A 14,694-nucleotide genomic window follows, 5' to 3' on the forward strand; every position below is an offset into this window, starting at 1 on the left:
TGCTGCCATTGTTCTTTGTTTTCGGTTTGCAGGCAACAACATCCTTTTCGTGGGCATTTACGGACCGAAAGGACCGTGCGATGAGGTGTTCATCAAGCACACCGGACGCAACCAGTACACGGTTAACTACCTGGTTCGCGAGCGCGGCGATTACATTCTGCTTGTGAAATGGGGCGACGACCATATCCCCGGCTCACCGTTTAAGGTTGAAGTTTAAAGACCGTACAACCGTACCTCACAGACGCGCCATATCCAACACCACCACTACTACCCCCTCTGCCAAACGATATCTGACATCGGAAGCACTCGCATACGAGGCAACGGTTTCTGTTTCCCCTTTTGCTCCCATTTTTATTCACTACCATGTGCGCGAACAGCATGGTCACTTGACGTTCTCCTTCACCATCCCTCCATCCACCAATCCCGATCGTAGCGGCGCCACACAGACGCACGCAAGCCATAGGATGGATGCCTCTGTCCCCGTAAGTGTCGCGGAGAATCGCGAGCCCGAAAGCAGTCCTTGCCGTGCATGCTTTCAAAATAGTGTGGTTAAGTTAAAGAAGCCGTTCTTTTGATCCAACATGTTATCGTTTTATCGCGTTCTTCTATCCCAACACTGTTGTACTGCATCCATTCGGTTAGGAAGGTCGGTATTAAGACATGCATGAGCGCTTCGATCATAAAATGAAAGCAGATCGTTGTTTTACGTTCATTTTAATTACAAACCAACACCCCCACCCCCCCCACCCTATCGCCTCTTTATCTGCACTTACAATTGTTCAACTGATTGTTTTTTATAAGTTTTCCATCGCACGCTGATGCGTACCGTTTTTATGTTACTTGCTATAAGTAAGATCCGTTACTTTCAAACATCAAACATGCAAGTACGGTCGAAACCGCCAATCATCAGGTTAAGTGTTTATGTTTGTATCCATGTTTTATTTTTTATATATATACTATTCGTATGCGGTAGCGCATCCACTCAATCCTTTCCACTATGCAGCGCTTTGGATTTTAATTTATTACGGTTATTTTTTTGTGTATTTTGTTTTTAGTCCCCATTCGTACCCCATAAAGCCCACTTCCCTGTGGAAACTATGATCACAGTCTAAATAAGGTTTAAGTAAAAGTTGTCAAATCGAAACATTAAAAAGAGACAAAAAAATAAATAAAGCGATTGTGTAAACAAATTTCTTATGCTGTTTCATGGTGCCCCTCCTCTTTCCCCTCTTATTTGCATTCCACGTGGTTAGTTAAAAAATTGTATTCGTCTTCGAATAGTCATTGAAATGCCTGATGCGGGCTTTTATGTACAGGAGATAGGAAATTTTTCCCAAAAACCGCGGGATATTATTACAATTTGTCGTAATATTCGATCCAATAACGTTGACGATGCCCGGAATTTTAATTCACCACTGCGTATATAACAAACCCTGTAAATGGGTTCCGGTCTAGGCTATGTTACATGCAATGCAAATTGCATAGCTCTAAGGCGTAATATATTCATTCAAATTACACACGTCGTACTGATTGTATATCTAATGGGCGCCTTAATTCTCATGATAATCTTACAACCTTTATGCTCAGATAATGTAAAACCAAGCCAGCTCCTGATTATTTTCTTTCATTTCATAAAAATCTCGTAATCTGGAGTCAATACGTACGCCTATTTAAAATCAAAAACAGACCACCGGGGCTTCCAAAACGCTAGATGATTCACAACCCCCACAGGCGTTACGCGTTAGACCACCGAACGCCCAGAGCTTTGCCAAAACGAGCACAAAGAAGAAGCAGAGTCCTGAATTTGACGTTTGTTCCTATTGTCAAGCGACCGACCATCAGTGTGGCCAGATTATTTTGGCGGTTTTCGATAGGCTCATCAAAATTTTATCGGTAGTTTTCGGTAGGTTAAAACTCGAAACTTAAAAGAAGTAAAAGCGAAAGAAGTGTTATAACGGGTTGGCGGGGGATTGGGGTAATGCACAAAATGAAAGTTCCATCTCACGAGAATATCCATCCTTTATCTAAGATATGGATTAGATTTGGTTCAGCGGTACACAAATGAAGATTTTTCTGAAATGTCTATCTGAAAATTGGAATTCTAAGCCAAAGAAGGACTAAGATGCACATTTCTTTCTCAGTGGTGGCATGTTCTTTTTCTCAGGGCTCCACGCGACCGCTTATGGCCGCAGCAGTGCTCAATTGGATACGATTTTATCGAACGTGCTGTCATTTGATTTTCGTTAGATTATTTAGATTGATTTGATTGTTTGGCTGAGTTTTATAAGTCGATGATTAAAAAAATTGAGATTTTTTCCTTCAAATCCTAGATATATATACAGTCTGTTCCCGAGTTACACGGTTCTCGACTTATGCGGATTCGGAGATACGTGGTTTTCTAAATTTGACAGATCAAAGTCAAATTAGTACAATTTGCTTCAAGTTCGGTAAAACATGCATTTTTTGCAACAAATTGAAACCACTTAAAAGCCAGAAGTATCAGAATTTTCTGCACGAATCATTTCAAATAAATAATAAAGTGAATAAAGTACTAAATAAAATCAAAAATTCGCAGAAAGAAAGAACGCAGAAACCGCGTATCTCGGGAACAGACTGTACAGATAAATCGGTATTTCTGGTCACTCTGCCGACCACCAGCAGCTCACAACACGCTTTCACTGTTTACGTGCATTCCCGGCGAAGGGGACGAAATATTCGCAAATCTGCTGTATCTTTTGCGCCGTGCATTAAGCCATCCGCCAACATGTCCAGCTGGAAGAAGGCGGCCAAAACGAACCAGAAGGTGCACCGCGAACGGGCGCAACCTTCCGCCCGACAGCATCTCGGGCTGCTGGAAAAGAAGAAAGACTACAAGCTACGCGCCCGGGACCGCAATCAGAAGGAATCCACACTAAAGTTGCTACGCAAACGGGCCCTGAACAAGAATCCGGATGAGTTTTATCACCACATGATCAACTCCAAGATCCAGGAAGGCGAACATCATGAGCTGGAAAAGGGCGACGAGTTTTCCAAGGATCAGATCAAGCTAATGCAAACGCAGGATTACAAGTATGTTGCGATGAAGCGAACGGTGGAGGCAAACAAAATCCGTCGACTGCAGGGCCAGCTCCACATGACCGACGTGGTAAACGAGACCCCCAACAAGCACATCTTCTTCGTGGAGGACGAGCAGGAGGCGACAGAATTTAATCTTGCCGAACGACTGGACACACACCCAGATCTGGTGGGCCGTCGGTCCAATCGTCCCCGGCTGAAGGATCTGAGCAAGCTGAAGCTGGCTGTCGGCCCGGAGGACATCGCGCGCATAAACCAGGAGCGTGACCTATCGTACAGGGAGCTGATGCGACGCATTGACCGCGAGAAGGAGCTAACCGTGGTGCAGAAAACGCTCGAGATCAAGCGTGCGCTGAAGCAGAAACGTGCCCTGAAGCCTAAATTGGTAGCAAAGGGAACGCCCCATCAGGCGCCACAGTTTAAGTTTAAGTTTGAACGAAAGCGGTAAGGTTTGTTTCCGGGTTTTTTTTTTGTATATTTAACTTATGTACAAAATGCATTCGAAATACGCAATGTTAAATAAAGGAAATGTAATTGGAAGCAACCCGATCCATCCGTATCGTTAATTGTAACTATCGCACTTTTGATCGCGTAATATTTGTACAAAATGAATCGCTGCAGCTCAACTCTGTGTGGCAGGACAGAGCAGCATGTTTTCTAAAACCATCCAAGAAAGGGACGCATGAAAGCCCCACTGTCTAGATCAATCGAAATCAACGTCATAATTCTTCGTGCCGTACTGATTATCGGGATTCCCTTCGTTGACCAGGGAGGCCAATTCCGAAGCATCGTACCCGAGCAGCTCGCGCAAATCGCACACGAACTTGTACACGAACCGTTTGCCGTGCACTTTCGAAATCATGTCCCCGTCGTAGTAGTAGCGTAAGGCGCGGGACAGCTTCTCGTAGTTCATCGTCGGCTTGTTCTTGCGCTCGCCCCACAGCTGCGCGACCTGTTCCGGATTGCACAGCTTGAACTCTCCATCGGTACCTGTGGGGGATTGAACCGACAGTATGAAGAGATTGTGGGGCTGTTTGGGCCACTGTTCGCTGCTATCTTACCTATCCACTGAATGATGGTGCGGTGTTCCCGGTCGGTGAGAATTTCCAGCAGAAACTGCCACAGCTGGATCTGTCCATTGTTTCCCGTGCGGTTGCCACAGTAGCTGAACTCATCTGCAAAAGCGACCAAATGGGTAGATTGCTGTAGCTATTCTATCGCTATTCCCATTCCCATTGCAACCTACCGTTCTTGCTGCTGCCAATGTTTGGCTTAGGGAGCTTCCGCCGGATGGTCATTTCAACTAGATCTTCCCCATCGACGGGCTTCTGCAGGGTGGCTACGATCTTGTGCCGTCGCAGCAGCTCCAAATGCATCCAAAACAGGCCGCCCGGATCGTTCGGAGCTTTCAGTTTGAAATCGTCCAGATCCAGCTCGCACAGCTCCTTGCCACTGATGCTCCAGTCCTGCAGCTTGATCCCGTTCAGGTTGAACGTCCGGACCGCCCACTGGATCCAGTGTTTCACCTGCGCCACCGTCCACTCCATCGGATCGTCCGGAATGTTCAAGCGCTGCTGGTCGCGCTTGAACGCACTGTCGTACACCCAGGGCAGGCACGCCGCCGGTTCGTCGCCCATCTCACCATCCGACTCGTCGCACTCGTCCAGCGAATTCTCTCCAAAGCCCAACACCTCCTCCTTGATCGCCGGGATCAGCTTTAAGCCGCCCTTGTCGCCCTGGACCTGCCGTTCCTTCTTGCGCTCCTTCTCGCGCTCTTCCGCACTGACCGAGTTGATGATGGCCGCCACGGCATTGGCCGTCTCCTGTGCTTCCTTCGTCAGGCCGGCGGGTGCCTTCGCGCCGGACCCGTCCCGCTCGCCCGTCCCGTTCGCGGGTTCCACCGCATTCTCTTTTGCGCTGGCCGCTTCCGCCTCGGCCACCGCCGCGGCAATCGCTTCGGCTGCGGCCGCCTCCTCTTCCGCGGCCCGTTTGGCGGCGGCGGCCGCTTCCGCCTCCTTTGCGGCTTGCTCGATTTCGCGCTGGTAGGATTCGAGCACCTCATCGGTGGGTTTCAGCACGTCCGCAATGTTGATGCGCCGCTTGGTCGGCTGGACCTGTACGTTGATCTGCACCAGCCCCTCGCCCTGCACGCACTGGTCGACGAGGTTCTTGTGCGACTCGAGCATGGTCGAGCCCTGGAGCCAGAACTCGTAGTGCTTGAGCGAAAGCCCAATCCGCCGCTCGACCAACCCCCGCAGGGTGGACAAATTCTCGCGCAAATCCATATGCACCACAATCACGTCGTCGTCATCATCGCCCAGGAACAGGTCGTTTCCGGTCGGCAGGAAATCGGCGCTCGACATCATCAAACCATCCTCCCCGAGGGGCAGCGGTAGGTCCGGCACCTCCAGCTTTATATTAAGCGGATCCATCGCTTACAAATCGTACACGAACCCGCGTCCTGCTAGTAGTTTCCACTGCTTGCTGCGCGATTTTTCACTCACAATGTGGCACCCCGCACACGCCAAATGTTGCTGCACTGCTTGTTGTGTGTGGCACCACATCAAAACAAAAACCTGTTCTGGGCAGTGCGGTCGCTAGCTGTCAAACGGGCCAAGCGCGATCATATCAACAAAATGTAGGATCGTGTTTCGTTTCGGTTTTATTGTTAGTTTGTGTCTTTTGGTTTTCGTTTACTGTTTCGTTTCCGTAATTGTTGTTAGAGAAAAAGGGGCTAAATTTTGAAAGTGACTTTTGCGATGAAAATTCCGAACCGTAGTGCTGGCGCAAAATGTCCACCGGTGTCCCAAAGACTACCAACGTCGAGGAAGTTTTGCCGAACGATGAAGATTTAGGGCGACGAAACTGCAGCTGGCGTGAGCTGCTGCGGGTACGCGTTTGTTTATATTCTACCTTACGTTGTGGTTGCAAAACATGTAATGTTAATAATTATCCTTCCGCTCTCTTTTGCATGGTAGAAGTACGAAGAGCCCATCGGCTCGACGGAAAACCCATCTGATCAGAGCATGGACATCGACACGGCCATGGTGATGCTCGACCAGGAGATGAGCGACGAAAGCTCGGTCAGCGATGTCGTCGAGGCCTCCACCGAGGAACAGAGCGCCGAAGAGAACCCGGAAGAGATCAAGCAACAGCTGCGGCGGGCGGTGCCGTTGCGCCAGCGAGAATGGGAGGCGAACGGGCTGAAGGAGATACTGGACGACAACGAGTTCCGGATGGTGAGCCACGAAAAGGTGGAGAATTGGTTGCGAAACCACATGCACACCATCACCGGCAACTACAATGTGCACTACCAGACGCAGCAAGTGACCACGGTAACGGAAACGCGCATGGACGCTGACGCAGACTCGCTCTACTCGGTCGACACGGCGCAGTACATTCGCTCGAACAAGCAGATTAGCAACAAGCTCAAAGTGACCACTATGATCAAACAGTACTCGGTAACGAGCTCCGTCCGGCGTCTCACCTCCCTCGGCATCGGCTTCGAGGAGCAACAGAAGGCGGATGCGCAAGCCGCACGTTTATCGCTGGAGCAGCGTGTCCACAGCAAATCGGACAGTGCGTGTGATGCAAAGAATCCTCCTAGACCGCGGTACAACTATCACCCGGGCCAGAAGATACTGTCCGCGCAGCACCATCGGCCGTCGGGGCTGGCGGCGCTGGAGCCACCGAAGGATCGGCCAAATAGGCGTAAAGTGTTTAAGAAAACTGTTCCCCGCAAGCGACCGGGAGCGAGTGGGGTGAACCGGTCATTCGATCGCGCTTCACCGGGCAAGAAGCAGCAGCTACAGTACGATCAGGACCAAGTGTACGCCAAAGCACTCGAACAGTGCGCGCGGATAAAGAAAAACAAAGCATTCTGCCGGCGCAAGGTCTCGAAACGGGCTGCCGCTGCTAGCCGAATGCAGAACACTTTCACCTCATCCTCGTCCGACAGTGACAGTGATGAAGTATTTTTTGCCCCCGCAGCTTCCTCGCGCGGGCATCGGGCACCCAACGTCGCATCGCTCCGTCCGACGAAATCGGCGCAACACACCGTCCAACCGCAGCCACCATTGGTGGTAACACCGGAAAAGTCCGTCACGCCTAGGAAAACGTCACCGACCGAGCGGGAGATACTGGAACCGTTTCAGTCGATCACGCTAAGCGCTTCCAAGCGGCCGCGACCACATCAGCCCGAATCGTCAGCCATTTGTCCGCCCAAACCCGTCCGACTGAACGAGCAGGAAAGGAAACGTGTCGGCATCCAGCGGGACGGTTGCTATCACGACGAGGGACTGGTCATCTACCGACCGAAGGCTATCCGTCCAAACTGTCCCACCACCACGCGGATCAACCTACGCGCGAAAGATCTCACGCTGACGGGCGTCACCAAGCAGCGTCATTTGGACAAATTTCAACACTTCAACTACAACATCCACCCGAACTCGACCGTGTGCTTCTATCCGAGCGAATCGTCGGACAGCGCGGATGACCGGGATGGTGGTGGTGGTGCGCCGGAAGCAAAGCTGAACGGTACCGCAAACGATACTTCGTACGATGATGATGATCCTATCCTCACATTCCATCCACGCAATACCAAGCTGCTGAACGTGGTGGAGATTCCCCACCGGCGGCGTGTTACCTGAAGCCTGAAGCCCGTGTCTTGCCAAAATGTCCCGAAACAAAAAAAATATACACACGAATCTCTTTGTCCAAACTTTAGCTTCACTGCGTTTGCTCTTTCTTTAACTTGAACGAACGAAAAGGGTTTAGTTTAAAAACAAAATATCAGTTAGCTTCGAATAGCATCAGTGGTTCAGGGGGAAAGCTTGGTCTAATGGCAAGAGCATGCCCCACGGTGCCCCTTTTTTCGTCTGAACTTGTATGGCCAAGAAGAGGGTAAGGGTGCTCAAATGTGTAGGAATTTAATTTTCGTAACTTTATTAATTGCAAACACAAAAAAAACGCACACACTCACAATAGCAAATACAAATCCTACACAAAGTATATAGAAAAAACGACTACGGGTGATATACGGGACCAGTGCGAAACTACCTTAATTCTTAAACACATCCTACATACTACGAATCATTCTTTCCGGACGTTCCCAAAACCTTTGCCATTCTTCAACGCGCGTTCAACCGCAATCGGTAATCAATCCACCTCCAGCTTCCGGAAGCTACCGGCCAACCCGTACGTCGAGTTATCGCTAGCGCCCGTGCACCCGTTCAGCGGCTCCTTCAGTGCACCGACCGAGCCCTCCTTGGCCGCGTCCGAGTACATGCCCAAATTGACCGACATCTCGTCGTCCGCGAGCAGCCGCCCGCGGTACGCTTCCAGCTCCAGCTTCCACAGCCGTATCATCTCTGCCATCGGCATCTCGCCGCCGTACTCTTTCGGCAGCAGTCGCTTCTCCAGCTCGATGTCCTTAATGTCAGTGTACAGCCGGATGCGCTCGCGCAGCTTCTGCGAGATCAGCGACATTCCAAAGTCGACCGCCACCTTCATCGCCGGATTGATATTGCACCCGTACATCTCGCGATGGCGCATCGGCAGTATCTTTTCACCATTTTTCGCAATCCTTACTGCTTCCTTGATCGTGAACAGCGTTAGATACGGCAGCCCAATACCGGTGCCGACGCCGGCATGAATGAAACCCCGTATCTGGTTCTCCTCGTCCGCCATCAGCGTTTCGTAGCAAATGCCGTGAATCTTCAGCATATCGGCGTTGGTGTACTCCCGCAGATCGAACACGCCCGGTCGGTAGAAGATCACCCGTCGCCCTTCACGATCGCGCTCCGGCAAGGCAAACATATAGCTGAAACGTACGCGGCAACATGGAAATGAGCACATTCATACAGGAAGCTTGAGGCTCACTTACCCTTGGTCGATCAGCTTGGCCATCTTGGGCAGCCGGCAGTCGAGATTTTTAAACGCGCCCTCAAACGCATTCTTCAGCAGTACGTACCGTTCGATGTTTTCCTGTACGACCGGAATTTGGAACTTTTTCGCGCGCAGAAACTTAAGGAAGAAGTTTGCATCTGCAACAGGCGCAACGGGAAGAGGGGGGGGGGTTAAGTAAGTAAGTTGCGTTTGACGAGAGACTCTCACAAACTGAACTCACCCATACGAATCTTGACGATGCGAGGATTCTTTTCAGCCCATTCGCGCAGCATCTGAAGCGCATGGTCGCGTGTGGCTTGCGTTTCGCGCAGCTCCTCTTTGGCGATTAGGCGCAACTCGTCCGACAGCGTGAAGCGGTACGCGTCCGCTTTCGTGATGGCTTTCGTACCTTTCTTCATTGTGTGTGTGTTGTTTTCGTCCTGTGGAAAAAGGAATGTCCTTAACATTAGTGAACAATGGTACAACTTTTCTAAACCGCAACAAGGAGAAAGAATATCGAAATAAATAATAATATAATAGCGGCAAACTTCAACCATACAAAGTCGATAGTATTGTGATACAATCTTGCAATATCTTACCCACGCAATATTCGACGGTACACTTTTAGACCGTCACTAAACGAGGTCTAGTTTCGTTTTGCCCGTGGGCGACCTATTAGCTCAATATTTAGCCGACAATGGTTGTATAATCGTTCACCGTTGCCTCCACAACAAACCAATGTCCCGTGATTGAAACTGTACCGCAGAAACTCGACACGGCTAACTTTTACCACAAAACTTTCCTTTCATTTTTTTTCAGTGGTATGCGTTATAAACTCGGCATAACACACCACCTAACATCGATCGACTAGATATGTCCACGTGTTCCGACTTGTACAAGAGCCCTAAGAGATTGTAGCTTATATTTAGCTGCTTTTAGCACATTTTCATCTTCACATAATCAACAAAAAGCATCAAAACTTATTCATCATAATCTCACCATAAGAAATTACGCACATTTTAATCCAATCCATCTAATTCGACCCCAAATAGCCGACTGATGCGAATTTCCACACCAAAACAGCAATCCGAGTTCCCGACGACTCCACGACTCCACTCCACGACACCACCACCACCAACAGTTCAATGTCACCGGGAGACCAGTTTGCGCGGCTTGGCCAAACCCTGCTTTCCTTTCCCCAAACCGGGAGCGAAGCAGTCCAGCACAACAATTCGGCTTTCGTTTGGCTCCACTTCCCAAATCCCAAACGAAAGCGAATGTGCGAAGACGCTAAGAGCGTGTCGATGGCACACGTAAACAAGTACACTAAAGGACACTTGCGCACTACCAACAGGTTTTGGCGCAAGTTCAAAAGGATCTTCAGCGAGTAACGCGCAATACGGGCAAATATATATAATATACGGCTGCACACGCGACGGTCACGATCACTTTGCGACGGAATCCTTTTTTATGTTCAGCTCACCCTTAATGTAGGTCACTGGGCGACGGCAGTGATCATGGTTTCAAGATTAATCGGTACCGCTGTTAAAAAAAAGTCCCTTCCCCACATCCAGACATCATTCCACCACCACCGTACACATACAACCACCGTTGCGCAAGCTTTAACCACTGGCGTCACAAATCAATCTGCTCGACTCAACGTGTGTTCAACAACGCGTGGTCGTCGCGTGGACCAAGAAGTGGCCAGGATGATGATGATGTGGAATACATATTGTTTCTTGTTTTTGCTGAAATCTGCACACACCAACACACCAATCATACCCGCGGCAGTTGCACTCTCTTGGCGGGGTGGTGATTCAACCATTTTCCATTCAGCAATGTGGTAATGTCAATGTGTACCACCACCGGAGACTGTCCGTTTTGCACGCGTTGCAACAACAATTCGATCTGGCGACCAGAAGAACTCTTCTCAATCTGTCCTACACTGCACAAACACAACACACCGGGGTGTTGTTTGCTCAACCATCGAACAAACAAAAGCCGCACACCGCGGGTATTGCAACAGGCACTGGAGATTTGTCGTTTGGTTGGTTGCTAAATTGGATGGGGGAAGCAGGGACTTTGTTCGATAGTTGTTAGGCATTCCTATTGGGGTATGGTACTAATTGAATATTGTTCGCAATCAAACTAAGCCGAAGTGGAAGGAGAAAAGACTTTCTGCCGTCCAATGATCGATTGCAGCAGTACGAATCTTTCACTATAGTGGCATTTGCTTTAGATTAATTGCATTAGATTAATACGCTGTATGGTAAGTGTGCCTTCAAACAGTACATTCCCATATACTCAACCCAAATATGTTAGCTTACTCCGTGCGTTTTGTTAGAACAGTTAGAATTTTTATGGCATTTGATTGCATCCTTTGAGTTGGGTGGTTCCATATTTTTCCATCAAAAAAAGGCTTTAACCAAGAAAACTAGATATGAACAAGGTCCCGATCGTTTTATTTAAAAGGAAAATCGTTCAAGAAGATTGGAAGTCCTATCCAAGAAGTTAGATCCTAGAGATAGATGCATACAAAACCTAATAACACGGATCTCCTCCTTTTTCCGTTACATATTAGCGGATCAGAAAAAAACAGCTTTAAACGTTTTGTAATTTATGAAGTTTTTTTTTCTGTATGACAACGAACCTGTCATCTCTTCGAATTTTAGTAGTAGCACTTGAATTGTGTGCATGCAATAAGAGTCAATAGTGGAAATCAATAGGTTCCAACAAAGAGCAAAATATGATTTAATGTTGATTTTACTCTTGTTAAGCATAGTTATTAATAATTTATGTAGTTAATGTTCCGGAAGCGAAATCACGACACACGTCCTCATATTATAATTCTTATTGATATTATTATTCCTAATCATAAAAGAATCAATCTAACTCCAACATGCGCGTCACACTTCGGAGCACTATAAAAGGATCACTATCACTGTTCACGGTACGATCGCCTAAACAGATGATTAATATTCTTGTTCTTAATCTTCCCTAACCTTTAAAAAAATGGGAAAATAGCACACACACAAAACCACCTGATCCAGTATATATTGGCAGACGAAATGTGTAGAATCGAACCACTTCCGGGGTGAATGATTGTGTTCAGGTTATAAGTATTTCGTGACCCCCAATCGCACGCGGCTCACGCGGTGGGATGTTCTTATGAAATTTGAATATTCAAATGTATGTAATCTTCGCGGGTGCACGCACACACACACACATACGTTCGCGGTATTCTACTTTCGTATTCAAAAAACTCTGCTACATTTCATGAACCGGTTTCCAAAAACCATTCTCATCTGGCATGTTGTAGTATCCCCGTGTCACCGAAACCGTTCAAGGAAAGTTCCGGCATCTTTTGACGATAAACCTTGTCTTGGAATAATCAAACTGAATACTTGATAGGACAGTTCAGTGACATAGAAAATGCTTCATCAACATTAGTTATGTAGGGTGTGACGAAGATTACAAAGGTGGTTTTAGATACAATGCCATTACTTTCTCACACGCGATAGAGTAGAAGCATGCAGATGCGACTATTGGCAATTCTGATCTGAAACGGAGCAGCAAATATAACATACAATTGGGGCAGTGAACGTTTCTTCCATTGATATTACATTTTTTTCAACACGCTGCGAACAATTGACGCAGCTTCAATGGATGCTTTTTAGGTAAAGCTTTCAACGGTACTGAAAATAATACACCACAAGAAATGCAAATCGTGAAACTACCTTCGGCTCATGGTCAAGCGGTGCATCGATCAACCCTACCAGGTGCATCACTGCAACCATGTGCAGATTAAGGTGGAAAGGCAGGTGGGACGGACCACATTGCTCAACAACAGCGCAAAACAGCGCCTCATATCCAAGAGATGCATCACGCTCTTTGTCTATGTGTATCTTTCGCCGGAGACACCCGGTAGGTCGGACAGACAGACAGACACACACACACACCTCCTCGATCCCAGGAGGGATTCGCGCTCGTTTCAAGGTTGCGTAGCGTTCAAAGGGCAAATAACCGTTGTTGGTCCCATGCTTGCGCAATCCGTCCCAGTGCGTATGCAAACTGCACATGAAAGCGCAAGTTTCGCTTGGCCTGCATTTTCGATGCACTTGAAGCCAACACACACGGACATTCCCGTTCACATCATCATAATCATCATCAGCATCATTACCATCATCCTGAGCAGCACGATCAAGCGGGTGGCAAATTGCCTTCTTGTGCAGGGTGTAATCAACGGGCCGCACCACCCGACATGCATTAGAACGAAATGTGTTCCGGGGGAGAGAAACCAGTCCTTGAAGGTTTCTCGATACAGGCGCTGTAATCGATAGACCTGTGCGATGGGGCCACAGCAACCACTGCCCGCACCAAATGCACCCCTAATCGGGCGGATAACGCAGAAAGGGTAGGGATGCAGTGTGTCCCCGTCAACGATCATAATCGCAAGTGATCATACTGTTTTGTCCGTAGCCTTCTTTGATGGATTGACAGAAGGTGTACAAAAAGGTTGAACTTTTTCTCTTCTCTCCTCTCTTTCTCTCTATCCCTCTTAATGTCTCTCTATTGCACCATGCATGTGCTTTGATGTATGATTCGAAGAAATGCAATAAAAACAAGAATTAATTGGACATCTCTAAGTCTTTCTTAGATACTCCTCGTAAGAACTAATTAACCGAAGGGGCAATTAGACACAAAATGGAGATGTAGGAAGAATTTTCCATTTCAACGTGATGTTGATTTATTACATCAGCCTAAAGGCAAATGGGATAAGGAAATGTTACCTATTTTTCCTTTAAGCGTATTCTTTTAATGCTATTGTGTCTGTACAATACACTGCAGAGAAACAATTATATGGCAATTGCTAACGGTTAGCGGTCTTATACTTTATACTACATCATCGAACCTCAACTGTGTTTGCCTGTATCCAGGGATCAAAGGGCATACAGTTTTATTGCGCACACAGGTAACCACTGCTCATAAAGATCCATCACCAGCAGTTAAGAAATGGCAAGGACCTTGACGAGAAAAAGTGGTATGTGATCAACGTGTGTTTAAATAATAGTTATTATCATTCACCATCACACACACCCTTCCTGTTCCCTTTTGATCGTACGGTTTAGGGGCAGTTCAAGAGCTGTGACCACGGACACGGCTGTGTACTCCTTCCCCTCTCTTATACACATTAGAACTATATTAAAATGATTAAAAACATTAAAACTAAAAACTTACCTTTGGTTGAAGAGGATGAGTTAATATTCCGGCGAACTTGGTACACTATAGAATAATCCAGACAATTCAAGAGGTAGCACAAAAATAAGTAGTAAACAAACTCAAACGCATCAATGACTAAGCGTTCATCTCATCTTCACCCGTTCAAGTCACTAAAGCCACGCTTCCGTTCGACGTCGCAATATGGGCTGGGCTAGGTTGGGCTGGACCGGGGCAGGTGGTGCTAGGCGAACTGTGTTCCAAGATAAGCCAACTTCGCGCAACAATACGATCACCTCCGCGCAGTGAGCCGGTTAAACAACGAGTGAGCGCGATCAAGCGCGATCTAGCACCACCGGTTTTCGCGCGACTTCTTCGATGGGGGGGGGAGAAGGATTTTTTTTCATTTGCGAGTCGGGGTTAGCGCTGTATAAAAAAAAAAACGCGCTTTGCAAAACACCCCGGAACCGGTGGTTTACGTTCTACGCTACGGGTCTGCTGAGCCGGCAGCTTTGT

At 47.8% G+C, this 14,694-nt stretch overlaps 5 protein-coding genes across 16 annotated transcripts in view; 3 read left to right on the forward strand and 2 right to left on the reverse strand.

The window, feature by feature from the left end:
• LOC121591018 (filamin-A-like) overlaps positions 1-1,187 on the forward strand; it is a 54,852-nt gene extending 53,665 nt beyond the window's left edge. For all 12 annotated transcript variants that reach the window (XM_041911314.1, XM_041911319.1, XM_041911315.1 and 9 more), the window contains one exon: positions 33-1,187. In XM_041911314.1, coding sequence (XP_041767248.1) covers positions 33-217 — 185 coding nt within the window. In that variant the 3' untranslated portion in view covers positions 218-1,187. The remainder of the gene's footprint in view (positions 1-32) is intronic.
• Positions 1,188-2,648: 1,461 nt separating this feature from the next.
• On the forward strand, positions 2,649-3,624 carry LOC121589218 (probable U3 small nucleolar RNA-associated protein 11). The gene has a single exon (XM_041907954.1). It carries the CDS (start codon positions 2,765-2,767, stop codon positions 3,521-3,523), a length of 759 nt encoding a protein of 252 aa, XP_041763888.1. The 5' UTR covers positions 2,649-2,764; the 3' UTR covers positions 3,524-3,624.
• LOC121589217 (DNA-binding protein Ets97D-like) lies at positions 3,575-5,621 on the reverse strand. The gene is made up of 3 exons (XM_041907953.1): positions 4,322-5,621; positions 4,137-4,250; positions 3,575-4,065 (listed from the first exon to the last, which is right to left on the reverse strand). The coding sequence occupies exons 1-3, from the start codon at positions 5,505-5,507 to the stop codon at positions 3,779-3,781; spliced, it is 1,587 nt and encodes a 528-aa protein (XP_041763887.1). The 5' UTR covers positions 5,508-5,621; the 3' UTR covers positions 3,575-3,778.
• Positions 5,622-5,657: 36 nt separating this feature from the next.
• LOC121589216 lies at positions 5,658-7,800 on the forward strand. The gene is made up of 2 exons (XM_041907952.1): positions 5,658-5,965; positions 6,054-7,800. Exons 1-2 carry the CDS (start codon positions 5,867-5,869, stop codon positions 7,722-7,724), a joined length of 1,770 nt encoding a protein of 589 aa, XP_041763886.1. The 5' UTR covers positions 5,658-5,866; the 3' UTR covers positions 7,725-7,800.
• Positions 7,801-8,002: 202 nt separating this feature from the next.
• Positions 8,003-14,582, reverse strand: LOC121588854 (alpha-tocopherol transfer protein-like). The gene is made up of 4 exons (XM_041907282.1): positions 14,200-14,582; positions 9,203-9,401; positions 8,960-9,119; positions 8,003-8,896 (listed from the first exon to the last, which is right to left on the reverse strand). Exons 2-4 carry the CDS (start codon positions 9,378-9,380, stop codon positions 8,233-8,235), a joined length of 1,002 nt encoding a protein of 333 aa, XP_041763216.1. The 5' UTR covers positions 9,381-9,401; positions 14,200-14,582; the 3' UTR covers positions 8,003-8,232.
• Positions 14,583-14,694: the final 112 nt, after the last annotated feature.

The sequence above is a fragment of the Anopheles merus genome, chromosome 2R (assembly GCF_017562075.2).
Source record: "Anopheles merus strain MAF chromosome 2R, AmerM5.1, whole genome shotgun sequence".
Taxonomy (NCBI): Eukaryota; Metazoa; Arthropoda; class Insecta; order Diptera; family Culicidae; genus Anopheles; species Anopheles merus.

What these genes read in the sequence shown, in the direction of transcription:
- LOC121589216 (XM_041907952.1), top strand. Translation starts at nt 5,867, where the DNA reads ATGTCCACCGGTGTCCCAAAGACTACCAACGTCGAGGAAGTTTTGCCG. An exon ending in GCTGGCGTGAGCTGCTGCGG is followed by an intron (nt 5,966 to 6,053) that starts GTACGCGTTTGT and finishes TTTGCATGGTAG; the next exon opens with AAGTACGAAGAGCCCATCGG.
- LOC121589218 (XM_041907954.1), top strand. Translation starts at nt 2,765, where the DNA reads ATGTCCAGCTGGAAGAAGGCGGCCAAAACGAACCAGAAGGTGCACCGC.
- LOC121589217 (XM_041907953.1), bottom strand. Translation starts at nt 5,507, where the DNA reads ATGGATCCGCTTAATATAAAGCTGGAGGTGCCGGACCTACCGCTGCCC. An exon ending in CATTGGCAGCAGCAAGAACG is followed by an intron (nt 4,251 to 4,321) that starts GTAGGTTGCAAT and finishes TCGCTTTTGCAG; the next exon opens with ATGAGTTCAGCTACTGTGGC. An exon ending in CACCATCATTCAGTGGATAG is followed by an intron (nt 4,066 to 4,136) that starts GTAAGATAGCAG and finishes AATCCCCCACAG; the next exon opens with GTACCGATGGAGAGTTCAAG.
- LOC121588854 (XM_041907282.1), bottom strand. Translation starts at nt 9,380, where the DNA reads ATGAAGAAAGGTACGAAAGCCATCACGAAAGCGGACGCGTACCGCTTC. An exon ending in CATCGTCAAGATTCGTATGG is followed by an intron (nt 9,120 to 9,202) that starts GTGAGTTCAGTT and finishes CGCCTGTTGCAG; the next exon opens with ATGCAAACTTCTTCCTTAAG. An exon ending in GCCAAGCTGATCGACCAAGG is followed by an intron (nt 8,897 to 8,959) that starts GTAAGTGAGCCT and finishes CGTACGTTTCAG; the next exon opens with CTATATGTTTGCCTTGCCGG.